The 15,216-nt window shown below is 35.5% G+C and overlaps 1 protein-coding gene across 1 annotated transcript in view; it reads left to right on the top strand.

Moving 5' to 3' along the window:
• The window catches only part of KIF21A (kinesin family member 21A), a 97,561-nt gene that overhangs the window by 73,169 nt on the left and 9,176 nt on the right, over window positions 1-15,216 (top strand). Inside the window, exons 28-32 of the mRNA XM_064285168.1 lie at window positions 6,126-6,262; window positions 7,897-8,077; window positions 9,552-9,716; window positions 12,231-12,348; window positions 14,127-14,297. Coding sequence (XP_064141238.1) covers window positions 6,126-6,262; window positions 7,897-8,077; window positions 9,552-9,716; window positions 12,231-12,348; window positions 14,127-14,297 — 772 coding nt within the window. The remainder of the gene's footprint in view (window positions 1-6,125; window positions 6,263-7,896; window positions 8,078-9,551; window positions 9,717-12,230; window positions 12,349-14,126; window positions 14,298-15,216) is intronic.

Below are 15,216 nucleotides of genomic sequence, written 5' to 3' on the forward strand. Positions count from 1 at the left end.
CTAGGAGTCAGAATTCGGGGCCCTGGCTCTCGGGGAAGGCTTTCTTTGTTTTGGCTCTGAAGGAAGAGCCTTGTCTCTTTGAGCTTCTGATCCTGGGTGATCTTCTTAGGTCTTGGCATCTCTCTTCCTCCATATCTGCTCTGCTTGCTTGTTTAATCCCTTTTATATCTTAAAAGAGATTGAGTCAAGATACACCCTACACTAATCCCATCTCTTTAACATAACAAGGACAACCATTCCCAAATGGGATTATAACCACAGGTATAGAGGTTAGAATTTACAACATGTATTTTAAATTTTAGGGGGACATAATTCAATCCATAACAAGTAACAATTAGCTGTTCATTAAGGTCATACTTTTTCAACTTTTGAAGCATTAATAGTAAATGTGAAGGCTTTGGTTCTTATTTATGAAACTTATGTCTACAAGATTTCAAAATGGCAGACTTTTGAGGAAGTTTTGCTCCCATTTCAATTTTAATTAGGTTAAGTTCTTAGAATACAAACCAGTTATTGAGCATTAATTTCAAGAATCTCAAACTGACACAAATAAACAATAATAACATTGGACTTTTAATTATATATCCAACCATAACAATTCCAGGTATCACTTTCAGTTGTGAGGAACTCCTTTCACTTCTTAAAATCATTATAACTACACCTTAAGAATAAGTTTCTTAAACCCTGAACCTAAATTTGCCTCCTTTAAATTTTATGCATTAGTTTATCAACCCTCTTGAGCTACACCGTAATTAATCTAACCTCTTTAAATATTCAGATCACTGCTGTTTCCTCTCTCCAATGAATGCTCTTTTATCAACTCAATAGCTCTAGTTTCATTACCTGTTCCTTATAGAATATAGTTTCCAAACCCTTCATTCTGCTTCTACTCTGGAAACTCTCTAATTTTTCTATGTCCTTCTCACAATGTGGCATCCAGCACTGAACCCCATTCCAAATGTGGCCTAACCAGAATACAGTTAGCCCTATTACTTTCCTTCTGAAATATTTACTTCTGTTGAATAAGTGTTCGTTATTGTATTTAATAAGCAAAACTTTTTAAGCCTAGGCTATAGTTAAATATCTTTCCTACCTGAAGCATTTTGTTCTATCTTTGGCTTAAATTTTATGTTTACATTTTATCTGATGACTATTTTAGTGTTAATGTTGTTGCTGTGTGTTGTTGAGTCAGTTCCAACTCATAGCGACCCTTTGTACAACAGAATGAAACATTGCCCAGTCCTGCACTACCCTCACAGTCGTTGCTATGCTTGAGCCCATTATTGCAGGTACTGTGTCAGACCATCTCACTGAGGGTCTTCTTCTTTTTCGCTGACCCTCTAATTTACCAAGCGTGATGTCCTTCTCCACAGACTGGTCCCTCTTGATAACATGTCCAGAATTATGTGAGGTGAAGTCTTGTCATCCTTGCTTCTAATGAGCATTCTGGCTGTACTTCTAAGACAGATTTGTTTGTTCTTCTGCAGTCCATGGTATATTCAATATACTTCTTCAGCACCATAATTCAAAGGCATCAATTCTTCTTTGGTCTTCCTTATTCATTATCCAGCTTTCATATCCATATGATGCAATTGCAAACACCATGACTTGAGTCAGGTGTACCTTAGTTCTCAAAGTGACATCTTTGTTTTTTAACACTATATAGAGATCTTTTGCTAGTGCTAAGTAGATACTTTTTAAATGAATTAATTTTGCCTCAATCATTTTTCTAGGAATACAATACAATATCCAGCTCTATAATCTATTAATTAGTAAGCGGGAATAGATGTACATTCCTTTAGGGCCAGGGATAGGTTAACTAGACATTGAAGACCTCCTTCCAGATTGACAATGACATTGACTCTTTAGGCTTGACTCTTCAGCCACCAGTACTGCAGTAATTCCATGTTTGCCTATTTTGCCCATAAGGATATTGTTCGAAAGGCTTATTTTATGGGCCTATTGGAGTCAACATATATTCTTTCCCTAATCTGCTACCTATTAACCTTAAAAACAATTTCTCCCAATAGGCTGATGAGCTTATGTTATATCTTGTTGATAAGCGCTTAAAAAAAGTATCTATAATCATTTGTTAGTATTTTTATCTATAGGACTCAACATGAAGTTTACTCAGCTGTAATTTCTGTGATATACTCTTTTTTGCTTTTTGGAAAATTGGGCCTACACGTTTTACCTCCTTTATTGATCTTTGTGGTTTCTTACAGTATTAATAATGAGCTTGCCTTCACAACGGCATATTCTTTTAAAACCCTGTAATATAATTATTTTATTACAGAAATACTTGAACTCGTTGAATAAAGCTCTATCAATAGCTCTAACTTATTTTAGCTCTAACTCTGAGCCAACATTTCTTCTTAATCAATTTCTACCCTTGCATCTTGAAGATTGTTCTCTTTCATTAAGAAAATGGAAGAAAACACTTTTGTTTGTGTTTTCCCTAACATTATGCCATTTGTCTTATATAATGGAAATATTTCAGCGTAATTTTTCTTGTACTCTGAACAGAGGTACATATGTTTGATACACCTACCATGTTTTAATTTATTAGCCTTCCTGACATGGCTGTTTCAATTCAGGCCCAACTTACTCCTTCAGGATAGGGACAATGTTTTGGTAATCGCTATATTTTCATAGTGCATAGCCCAGTGGCATAAAGGAGAAACCCCAGAAAAACTAAACTTATGAGAAAGCTCCCTAAGAGCCTCACTGTTTCGTTTTTGTTTTTTTATCTTGTTTGAGGTTGATAGAATTTTATTCTTTGAGGATTTAATCTTTTCAATCCATTCTTTCTTTAGTATCTCTGCCTATACAGTCATTGTTATTTTTCATTTTTTGTTTGAAATTGCTTTCTTATTATTTAAATTGCACTTTATCCAGCATGTCATTTTTTGACATAGAGTCACATCTTCCAGTTATCCATCATTTCTACTTCTTCCTTATCAGAATTCAGTATACTCAAACAGCTCCCAGTAGTGCTTCATTAAGCTTTGTTGTTGTTGTTAGCAGGAGCCATTCAGTCAGTTCTGGCTCATAGCGACCCTATGTACAACACAGTGAAACGCTGTCCAGTCCCGCACCATCCTCACAGTTGTTGTTATACTTGAGCCCATTTGTTGCAGCCACTGTGTCATTCCATCTCATTGAGGGTCTTCCTGTTTTCTGCTGACCCTCTACCAAGCGTGATGTCCTTCTCCAGAGACAGCTTCCTCCTGATAACATGTCCAAAGTATGTGAGATGAAGTCTTACCATCCTTGCTTCTAATGAGCATTCTGGGTGTACTTCCTCCAAGACAGATTGGTTCCTATTTCTGGCAATCCATGATATATTCAATAAATTTTTACCAAAAGCATAATTCAGAGGTCATCGATTCTTCTTCGATCTTCCTTATTCATTGTCCAGCTTTCCCATGCATATGAGGTGATTGAAAACACCATGGCTTGGGTCAGGCGCATCTTAGTCCTTAAAGTGACATCTTCGTCCTTAAAGTGACATCGTTGCTTTTTAACACTTTAGAAAGAGGTCTTTTGCAACAGATTTGCCGGACAATGCATCATTTGATTTCTTGACTCATGCTTCCATGAGCATTGATTGTGGATCCAAGTAAAATGAAATCCTTGATAACTTCAGTCTTTTCTCCGTTTATCATGATGATGCTTATTGCTCCAGTTGTGAGGATTTGTGTTCTCTTTATGTTGAGGTGTAATCCATACCTCTTCACTTTCAGCAAGCAAGGTTGTGTCATCTGCATAATGCAGGTTGTTAATGACTTTCTTTAATCCTGATACCCCATTCTTTTTCATATAGTCCAGCTTCTTGGATTATTTGCTTAGCATACAGATTGAATGTGTATGGTGAAAGGATACAACCCAGGCCCACACCTTTCCTGACTTTAAACCACGCAGTATCCCTTTGTTCTGTTAGAATGACTGCCTCTTGGTCTAAGTACAGGCTCCTCATGAGCACAATTAAGTGTTCTGGAATTTCCATTCTTTGCAATATTATCCATAATTTGTTATGATCCACATAGTCAATAAAACACAGGTAAACATCTTTCTGTTATTCTCTGCTTTCAGCTGGAATCCATCTGATATCAGCAATGATACCTCTTGTTCCATGTCCTCTTCTAAATCCAGCTTGAATTTCTGCCAATTCCCTGTCAACGTATTGCTGCAACCGCTTTTGAATTATCTTCAGCAACATTTTACTTGTGCGTGATATTATATTGTTCGATAATTTTTGCATTTGATTGGATCATCTTTCTTTGGAATGGGTGCAAATATGGATCTCTTCTAGTCAGTTGCCCAGGTAGTTGTTTTTCAAAATTCTTGGCATACACGAGTGAATGCTTCCAGCACTGCATCCGTTTGTTGAAACGTCTCACTTGGTATTCTCTCAAGCCCTGGAGCCTTGTTTTTCACCAGTGCCTTCAGTGCAGCTTGAACCTCTTCTTTCAGTACCATTGGTTCTTGATCATATGTTACCTCCTGAAATGGTTGAATGTTGACAAATTATTTTTGGTACAATGACTCTGTGTATTCCTTCCATCTTCTTTTGATGCTTCCTGTGTCATTTAGTGTTTTCCCAATAGAATCCTTGAGCATTGCAGCTCGAGGCTTGAATCTTTTCTTCAATTCTTCCAGCTTGAGAATGCCAAACATATTCTTTCATTTTGATTTTCTATCTCCAGGTCTTTGCACATGTCATTATAATACTTTACTTTGTCTTCTCGAGCTACCCTTTGTAATCTTCTATTCAGTTCTTTGACTTCATCATTTCTTCCTTTTGCTTTAGCTATTAAGTGTTCAAGAGCAAATTGCAGAGCCTATTCCGAAATCCATTTTGGTCTTTTCTTTCTTTCCTGTCTTTAATGACCTCTTGCTTTCTTCATCTATGATATCTTTGATGTCATTCCACAACTTGTCTGGTCGTTAGTCATTAATATTCAATGCATCAAATCTATTCTTGAAATGGTCTCTAAATTTGGGTGGGATATACTTGAGATTATACTTTGGCTCTCATGAACTTGTTCTAATTTTCTCCAACTTTAACTCTAACTTGCATATGAGGAATTAATGGTCTCTTCCACAGTTGGCCCCTGGTCTTGTTCTGACTGATGATATCGAGCTTTTCCATGGTCTCTTACCATAGATGTAGTCAACTTGTTTCCTGCATATTCCATCTAATGAGGTCCACATGTGTAGTCGCCGTTTATGTTGTTGAAAAAGGTATTTGCAGTGAAGATGTCCTTGGTCTTGCAAAATTCTGTCATGAGATCTCTGGAGTCATTTCTATCACCAAGGCCATATTTTCCAACTACCAATCCTTTTACTTTGTTTCTAATTTTTGCCTTCCAGTTGCCAGTAATTATCGATGCATCTTGATTGCATGTTTGTTCAATTTCAGACTGGAGAAGTTGGTAAAAAATCTCCCATTTCTTCATTTTGGCTTTAGCAGTTGGTGCATAAATTTGAATAATAGTAGTGTTAACTGGTCTTCCTTGTAGGTGTATGGGTAATATCCTATCACTGACAGCATTGTATTTCTGGATGGATCTTGAAATGTTCTTTTTGACGATGAATGTGACTCCATTCCTTTTCAATTTGTCCTTCCTGGCATAGTAGACCCTATGATTGATTCAAAATGACCTATACCCGTCCATTTCAGCTCACTAATGCCTAGGATATTGATGTTCATGCATTTCATTTTTTTTTTTTTGACAACTTCCAATTTTCCCAGATTCATACTTCATACATTTCATGTTCAGATTGTTGATGGATCTTTGCAGCTATTTCTTCTCCTCTTTACTGGATCATTAAGCTTTAAAGAGTTAAAATTTTTTAACAAGAAATTCAGAATGTATCATATGCTTTGGTGTTTGTGGAGTATAGCTTCTAGCAGGTACCTAATTAGTTGAAGCATCCTGGCACTACTATTTCATACCTTGTCTCTTCTTGCATAAAAAAAGAGACAATGGGGCAGTCTGGATTTTATTACTGAGTATATGTTAACACTTCTTAAATCAGGGAAGAAATATAAAGTTATTTTTGTATTTTAGCTATAAATTTGTGACTGAAGTGAATTTTGTTTTCTTCCCCCACCACAGGGGCATAATCAACCCATTTCCTGCTTCAAAAGGAATCAGAGCTTCTCCACTTCAGTGTATTCACATAGCTGAAGGGCATACAAAAGCTGTGCTCTGTATAGATTCTACTGATGATCTCCTCTTCACTGGATCAAAAGGTGGTAGTAGTCATAGAATGTGAACACTTGATTTTTTTTTTTTTTTTTTAATGATTAAGTTTTTAACAGGATTAAAAAAAATGGAAAACTTTTTAAGACCTAGCAAGAATCTAAGAAATAATCTTATTCAACCCCTTGTGTTTTGTAAAATCATTGCATAGTTGGGAAGAAAGTAAAAACTGTTCATGTTATGTGAATAGAATGTTGAGAGAATACATTCTCCCTTCAGTATCTGAGCACCTACTGTATACAAGGCCTTAAATTTAGATTTAAGCTTATATAAAAAATTTTTAAATGCCCTTAAAATGTACACTGTGGTGAAGAGAATCAGATGGGTACAAACCATCATTTCTTCTATGTGCCAGGGACTATGCTAGATACTATACAAATTATATCTTCCTTAATTCTCACAACAACCCCAATGAAATACATGTTGGATCCTCATTTTACAGATGAGGAAGTGGAGGATTCAAGAAAATAAGTAATTTTCCTGATTTTTTAAACTCAACTAGTAAGTAGAAGAGTCAGGATTGGAAACCTAAGTCTTCTCATCTCCAAATCTGTTAACCCCTTTGGTTCAGTTGCAAGCAACTACATTTAGGATGAACCTTTTAGAATGGCTTGGATATTGATTGGTAAGGATGGGCAAATAAGATTACAGAACAACATAAGCAAAAATATGGAGATAAATGTGGGGTATGTTTGGAAACTAAGTCCAGTTGGGTTGAAAAGTAGAGTCTATGTAAAAGAAGTGGCGGACAGTGTGGCTGGAAAGATAATAAGGTAACGTGTGCAGGAATTTGCGAAGCTAACAGTTCTTTAGCCTTTAGGAATACTACAAGATTTAGTTCAGTCAGCAATTATGTATTGCTCATCATCACAAGAGAAGTGTAAGAAGCTAGCTATGGAATAATGGCAGTCAAAACCCTAGTTTAAAAAAAGAAAGTCAGCTCTGTGAAAATATAATTTTCTAATGATTTAAATTAAATGTATTTTCAGGATAATTAAATATTCAATGTGTCAGAAAAGGAAAATAGAATAGTTCTATGATTATGTTTTTAGGTTAAAAAGAAATCCATCTATCAGTGACCTTTGGAAAATAAAGGAGTATGTGTTTACGAGTGTGGCGACTGTTGTTAGGAAGTGGTCGTGTAGTCAAAGCAGATTGTTTTGAAGGTGCCGATTTCAGACAGCCATCTTAATATCAGGGGCACTTTAAAGTAGGACTCTTTTGATATGACTTTCAAAATTTCATGTAATTATTTGAAATGCTACATAGTGCATACAACAGACATCCCTGGCTTTCCTCCAATCCTTTACCTACCTTGTCCTTGAACCTGCTGCAGAGGACAAGAAATGGAGTTAGGATGCCTGTTGCAGGTTAGCTGAATAATTACTGTTTGTCTTGTTGCATTTTCTACTTGTAGGAGAAAAATTGATTCTGACTCATAGCAACCCTATAGGACAGAGTAGAACTGCCCCACAGAGCTTCCAAGGAGCACCTGGTGGATTCGAACTGCTGATCTTTTGGTTAGCAGCTGTAGCACTTAAGGACTATGCCACCAGGGTTTCTTATTATTAGGAGAAGCTAATTTAGTTTGTATTAATGGTATTTCCTCTTTTATTTGTTTTAGATCGTACTTGTAAAGTATGGAATCTGGTGACTGGGCAGGAGATAATGTCACTGGGGGGTCATCCCAACAATGTCGTATCTGTAAAATACTGTAACTACACAAGTTTGGTCTTCACTGTTTCAACATCATATGTTAAGGTGTGGGATATCAGAGATTCAGCAAAGTGCATTCGAACACTGACGTAAGTAACTTAAAGAAAGCATAAGAGATGAAGAGTTCCTTTTTACTATTTAAGGGAAGATAGGACTGTGGGTTCATTTTTTATTTATTTATACTCATCTACTTCCAAAAGAGTATTAAATTCTTTACATGAAATTGTTAAAATGAAAGTACAGATAAGGGTGAAAAAACTATTGAGAGAATAAAAGACAAGAGCTAGGTATTAAACAAGAAAGGATAAATCATATTAAAAAAGACACCTATCTGTGGCTAAGAACATATTTCATATTTTCTCCCACCCAAACACCAAGGTATTATAGTTTCATAGTGTTTATTACCAGTTTATAGTTAAATGATTTACATTATTTCCTTCAAATGAATACCACGCATTTGAAATGGTGAAAATCACCACTGCAGGCAGTTACTTTTAATTAACAAGTATTGAATAGCTAAGAGTTTTTTTCTTTTCTTTTATGACTGAGACTCTGATTTTAGCACAAATTTCATATCTACAGGTTATGTAGACACTTGGAGAATGGGTTTGTTTTCTCCATGTCTGTTATCATTTATATCTTTAAAAAATGTAGAGCTAGTAATGATTCTTTTTGTCCTGAGTTTGATGAACTGTTTTACATAATCAAAATTGAGGTGAACTCTTTTGGTTTAAATGAGAGATGAAAGTATGGGAGAGGTTAATTTTTACTAATTTGTAAAGATTATTAACTTTTAATGCTAGTTTATGATTTTAGAACTGTTAATTATTTACTGTACTAAACACAAATCACTTGAGGGGGATTTTGTAGAAAAAGAACAACATATCTTAAGTTAGTAATTTAATCCGTTTGAATCACGAAGGTCAAATTTGAAAAGATTATTATAACTTGATATTTTAAAAGTTAACTGAAAAAGCGTTTCGAAATTTAAAATGATTATTTATCATCCAGAATTTATCTGAGGAAATAGAAATAAACTACATTTATTTAGTTGAATGCCCTTTATCTTTTAGCACATAGTAGTATTCCATATATATTGGGTTAAAGTAAACAACTGCAAATAATTTGAAAGATCCCAAGTGCCTTTAATCCAAAAGGGCAATTCTTATACATAAAAGAAAATTTGGAAGTCTGGCCCACAGGGGGCTTCTGGAAGCTGCAGAAAAGTAAATTACCTTTGCAGTGTTGTATCATCAGTTAGGTTTTTAGCTTTGACATCTAATTCTTTATGAATGATCTTTCAGTTTCCCTAACTCAGGGCCTGGTTTTGTCTGGAATTTCTGGCATTATAATAGTCCTACAAATTAAAAGTCTTAAAGTATTTCGTCTTGTTTAGTTGATTCATTTATTCACTTATTCAACAAACATAAGTGTCACAACTTTGTATGAAGTGCTATGCTAGCTACTATGTGTGTGCTGGAGAAAGTACACAGTTCTTTGGTTGCCTCAGCCTGTTTCAGAGGAATTCTAGACCAAACTCGGGTTTGCTTTGTTCTCGTTAAGGTCTTCAGGTCAAGTTACTCTTGGAGATGCTTGTTCTGCAAGTACCAGCCGGACAGTAGCTATTCCGTCTGGAGAGAACCAAATCAATCAAATTGCACTAAACCCAACTGGTACTTTCCTGTATGCAGCTTCTGGAAATGCTGTCAGAATGTGGGATCTTAAAAGGTAGGATTTTGAAGAAAATGTGCTTCTTACACATGGTAAATACATCTTTCAGACATTAATAACATATTGACACATGTGAGATCTAATTTTCATAATCCCAGAAATTACTGTAAAATCATAGCCTTTTCTATTTAGCCCAACACCCCTAAATGTCCCTTCTGTCCTCAGCTTCATTAACAAACTCACAATTTTCACTCCTTTTAATCACCATTGCTAAAGTAGATCGTATAGTACATAGAGAAGAAATAGGATTGAAATCCATGGCCTGACTGAAAATTTTTTTGCACGTTCTGTTGTTCAATAGAAGAGACCAGAATTTTTGTCCTAGTTTCATTAGTACCTATAAAAGAATTTTTTTTTGCAGTAATATTCAGACATCTTATATCTCAAATTTTTCAGTTTTTTTAAAGCTTAATTTAATAAGTTTGGGTATAAATCCTCACAGAGATTGTATGAGTATAAAATAAAATATATGTAAAACATAAGGTACTAATAAGATAAAGTGGTTAAAAAGAAAAGAGGTGATAAATTGAAATGTAAGGCCTTACAGTTTTCATTTGATTTTTATTTGCCATGAAGTGTGAGCTTTTATCCTTTAGCTGAATGCCTATCTTAGCCTCTTTTCCAGTTGTTAAATTCTTGACAGCAAAAGATTCATTCATTTATTAATTAGCAAATATTTATTGAGCACCAATTATAGCAGGCATTGCACCAGCACAGTGGTAGGTACTGGGAATAAAGAATGAACAAGACCAATGTGGTATCTACTTTATTAGAGCTCACCTTCTTGTGGAGCATAAAGGGCATTCAACAATTACACAATACTGCATAAGGTCTAGAGTTCTGCTGGCACAGTAGTTAAGAGTTATGCCTGCTAACCAAAAGGTTGGGAGTTTGAATCCACCAGCCGCTGCTTGGAAACCCTATGGGGCTGTTCTTCTCTGTCCTATAAGGTCACTATGAGTTGGAATCGACTCAATGGCAATGTTTTTCTTTTGTTTTAATAAGATCTGCAATTCAAGTAATCAGGGTACCTCCTACCAAGATGGGATTTTTCATTGGTAAATCAAATGGATATTTACTTGAGAAACATTAAGGAAAATTAGTGTTATGATTTTTAATGTTTTAAAGCGTGACTGAGAAAACATAATAAACATAATTAATAGATGAAAGAAAGAGATATGAGAATCACAGTCCTGAGTATTGTGTTAGAAAACAATAGGGAAAATTGAAAATAGGGTTTGTGTAAGAAATTTGAAAGGAAGTGAGAACTTGGTTTATTCTTAAAAATATTATGTTTGAATCAATTTAAGAGCACCATGGAGGAAGATAATCAAATTCATGGCATAAGGCAGAAATGATTGGTGATATCAACTTTTACAGAACTTTATGTTTTTTATTTGGCTGAGAAAATAGACTGTTTGAAACCTGATTGATTTTAGCAACCTGATTAAATATAGATGCATCTTAACAGAGTAAGAGAATAGTTTTGGAGAAACTATAATATTCTGGAAGCCAAATACATCTCTATATTCTAGCAGCTTGATTTGAGGTAGGACTGTGAAACAAAGGTTCCTTGTCGCTCTCTGATAATTGACTTCACACATTTTTCTGTAAGCCAGATATTTCTCCTAGTCTTTTTTATATCTTCATAATAATTGATGAAATAGACCACTTGTCTGTTTACCTCTGATTTGTCCGTGTACCCCTGATATACACATACATATGCATATGTGTACATAAATGTGTGTATATGTGGCTGTACATGTGTATATATGCATATAGGTAAATGTGAGGCTATGTGTATATGTAAGTGTGTGGGTAAACATTTGCTCTTCCTTGTTGCTGATCCCCTCATTCCTCCCAGTTCCTCTCAGGCATGGTTTCTGGTGGCATAGTGGTTAAAAGCTACATCTCCTAACCAAAAGGTCAGCAGTTTGAATCCACCAGGTGCTCCTGGGAAACTCTCTGGGGCACTTCTACTCTGTCTTATAGGGTCTCTGTGAGTTGGAACCCACTCAACAACAACAGGTTTGGTTTTTCGTTTGTGTGTGTGTGTGTGTGTGTGTGTGTAAAATGTATAAACCTACTTTCTCCATTTTGTTATTGATTTTCTAGTTACATCAGAGATACCAAAGTGGACCTAATAACATCATTCATATATCTGTGATGTGTTTAGACACTTAATAGATTAAGATTTACCTGAATTTAGGTTGGAGTTAAAGTTAGCACATAGCAGTTTTTCAGACTTTTGCAGCTTTTTGTTTACTACCTAAATGACATTAGTCATCTTTGGAATAACTTATTTAAGAATCCTCCCAGTTCCATCATAGAATGTGTCACTCTGGCCATTTTTGAGTCTAATTGGAATACAGGTTCGTGCAGGTGGAGCTAAAATCTAAAAGAGGATTAGGCAACAAATTCATCAAAGTATATAGATTATTTATTTATTGTTTTGAGACAGCCCTAGCATACTAAGGGATATTTTCAAACAATTTTTTTCTCTTTTTAAAGGTTTCAATCTACAGGAAAGTTAACAGGACACCTAGGCCCTGTCATGTGCCTCATTGTGGATCAGATTTCCAGCGGACAAGATCTAATCATCACTGGTTCCAAGGATCATTACATCAAAGTGTGTATAACAGAGTTGTTGAATTATATTCTCCTATCTTTTTTTTTTATCTCTTAAATGTGAAGCCCTGGTGGTATAGTGGTTAAGACCTCAGCTGCTAACCAAAAGGTCAGCAATTCGAATCTACCAGCCACTTCCTGAAAATAGAGCAGTTCTATTCTGTCCTATAGGGTCACTATGATTCGGAATCGACTTGATGGCAATGAGCTTGGTTTGGTTTTTTGGTTTATCTCCTATTAAATGATATGTTTGAAGTTTTCAAACTCATCTAAGACCCCTTTCTTTAATCAATTTTCTTTTTTCCCCTATTTTCTGACCCTCAATTTTCCTTTCTTATCGTTTCCTCATTCAGAGTTCCCGATGATTATTGTCTTACTATTCAAACATGTACTTTCATTTTTCATAGAAGATAGGTTAGAAGGGATTTTAAAGCTTTTTCAGCTCACTCATCCAATTAATGCTTGAATGTCATGGCCATCATCTATTATAGTGAGATATTATGGTTTCAGAATTTTATAAAATTAGCAGATAGCATGAGGAAAGATGGATATTGTGATTCTGGAAATGTTAAATATGAGGTACTAACAGGACATCCACATGTAGGCCAGCAAGCCATTAGAAATGCAGGTTGAGAACTCAAGTTATGACTGGAGATGTAGGTTTGGGAGCCATTAAAATAGAAGCAAATATTAAGGAGTAGATGACACTTCCAAAGGAGAGAGAAGTTGTGGACTCAGCCTTGGGGAACACCTGTAAGAACCAATAGGAATAAAAAGAGGATACAGTAAGAAAGAAAGGTAGGAAGATGCAAAGGAATGTATCTGGAGGAAGAGAATAATGAATTGTGTCAAATGCTATAGGTAGGTAAAATAGAATGAGGACTTGGAAGGACTGAATGGGCCTATTTGGAGGTAGCCACTAAGACTGAACTTTTTTTTCAAATGCAGGGGTAGAAGTTGAAGGGTATAAGTGCTGTTTCTAGAAGCTCTGATTAGGTATGAGAGATGGGTTAGTAACTTGAAAATAGATGATTAAAGGAAGAGAATTTTGTATTCAGGAGATTTGAGCATATTTATATGCTTAGGAGATGAGCTCAGTGGAAAAGGAAAGAGGGAAGAGTGAAGTGGTAAGAGATGAAGTGGTGGTAAGTGATGAAGGGGGTAGGAGGAGTTAGTTCATAGGTGGGAACCTTGGAAGAAGGAAATACACTTCAGCCTCTGAGAAGGAAGTGGGGAAGGGTGTGAAGATGTTTGAAGATGGCAAGAAAAATTTAGAATGAAGAGGAGGATCTAAAAAGTTTATTTTGGATTACCTTAGTCTTTTCAAAAAAGCACAAGGTCATCAGCTAAGAGAAATGAGAGCAGCTGAGGAAAGTGGCAAAGGTTTTGAACAATAGCTTAAGGGATGAACAGAGCTAGCTAATAGTGATTAAATAACCACCATATGATTTACTTGAATTTCAATTGGATTGATATGCATTATTTTTATTATTGAACATATTATTTATGTACTCATATATGAAAAGATTGGCTCCCTTTCTTAAAAGCCTACAGCCATATGAGCATGTGACATATAAACAAAAGTAGTGTGAAAATAGGGCTTGGATTAATCCTCGGCATTATTCATAGTAGGTTAATTAATTTATTAAGATATTATAACAAAACATATCCTCTCTCTTATTAATATACATGTTCATGCATGTATTTCTATGAATGTATGAATATAGGTGCTTATTTGTAAATTAAATGGGGATGACTGCTTTCTTTCTGCTTTTTTAGATGTTTGATATAACTGAAGGGGCTCTTGGAGCTGTGAGTCCTACCCACAATTTTGAACCACCTCATTATGATGGCATTGAAGCACTAACTCTTCAAGGGGATAATCTCTTTAGTGGGTCCAGAGATAATGGAATCAAGAAATGGGACTTAGTTCAAAAAGACCTTCTTCAGGTAATGCAAAGTTTTCATGGTGTGAAGGGGACACTTCAAAACTGCTTATATCGGTTCCCTACGGCTGACATAAGAAAGTACCACAAACTGGTGGCTTATAAGAACAGAAATTTATTGTCTCATGGCTCTTGAAGTCCAAGTCAACGTGTCAGCTGAGCCATGCTCCTCTGAAATCTCTAGGGGAAGATCTTTTCTTGCCTCTTCTAGCTTCTGGTAGTACCACGTGTTCCTTAGCTTGAAGATGCATCTTTACATGGCCATCCTTCCTCTGTGTGTTTGTGTCTCTTCTCTTCTTTTATAAGGATACCACTGAGATTAGATTAGGACCCACCCTGCTCCAGTATGACCTCATACTGACTTAATTAATACCTATTTCCAAACAAGGTCATGTTCATAGGTACCAGGCATTAGGATTTCAACATATTTTTTTGGAGTGTGCAATTCAATCCATACCACCGCTGAATAGACTATATAAGAACTCGAAGAGGCCTTATCTAAATTTTCCTTGTTTAGAAATTATATTAGTCAGGGCTTCCTTTTAAAGAGTGAATGAACTTTTACATATGGAAAATGATGACAGTACCATAGTTCTCTTTTTTTTTTTTTGACATGAATATAATTTCAACATTTAATATCTGTTAGATAGAGGAGAACAGATACTGATAAGATTAGAGAGATCTAGGATTGCCCCATTTATGTGTCCACTAAGTAAAAATCACCCTTGAGGTAGAACAATTGCAGTTTCTCATTTTGCTTCATTTTTGTTTTATGTACACATTCCAAGGGGACCAAGTTGAACTATAGTCAGAGTACTATAAATGATTCTTCATCTACAGGAGCATTTTCATGCATCCAAAAGTGGTGGCTCTCTCATTTCCTACAAAATGATAGTTGGATTGAAGTGTTGCATCAATAAAAT

Source organism: Loxodonta africana, chromosome 4, assembly GCF_030014295.1.
Source record: "Loxodonta africana isolate mLoxAfr1 chromosome 4, mLoxAfr1.hap2, whole genome shotgun sequence".
In the NCBI taxonomy this organism is placed as follows: Eukaryota; Metazoa; Chordata; class Mammalia; order Proboscidea; family Elephantidae; genus Loxodonta; species Loxodonta africana.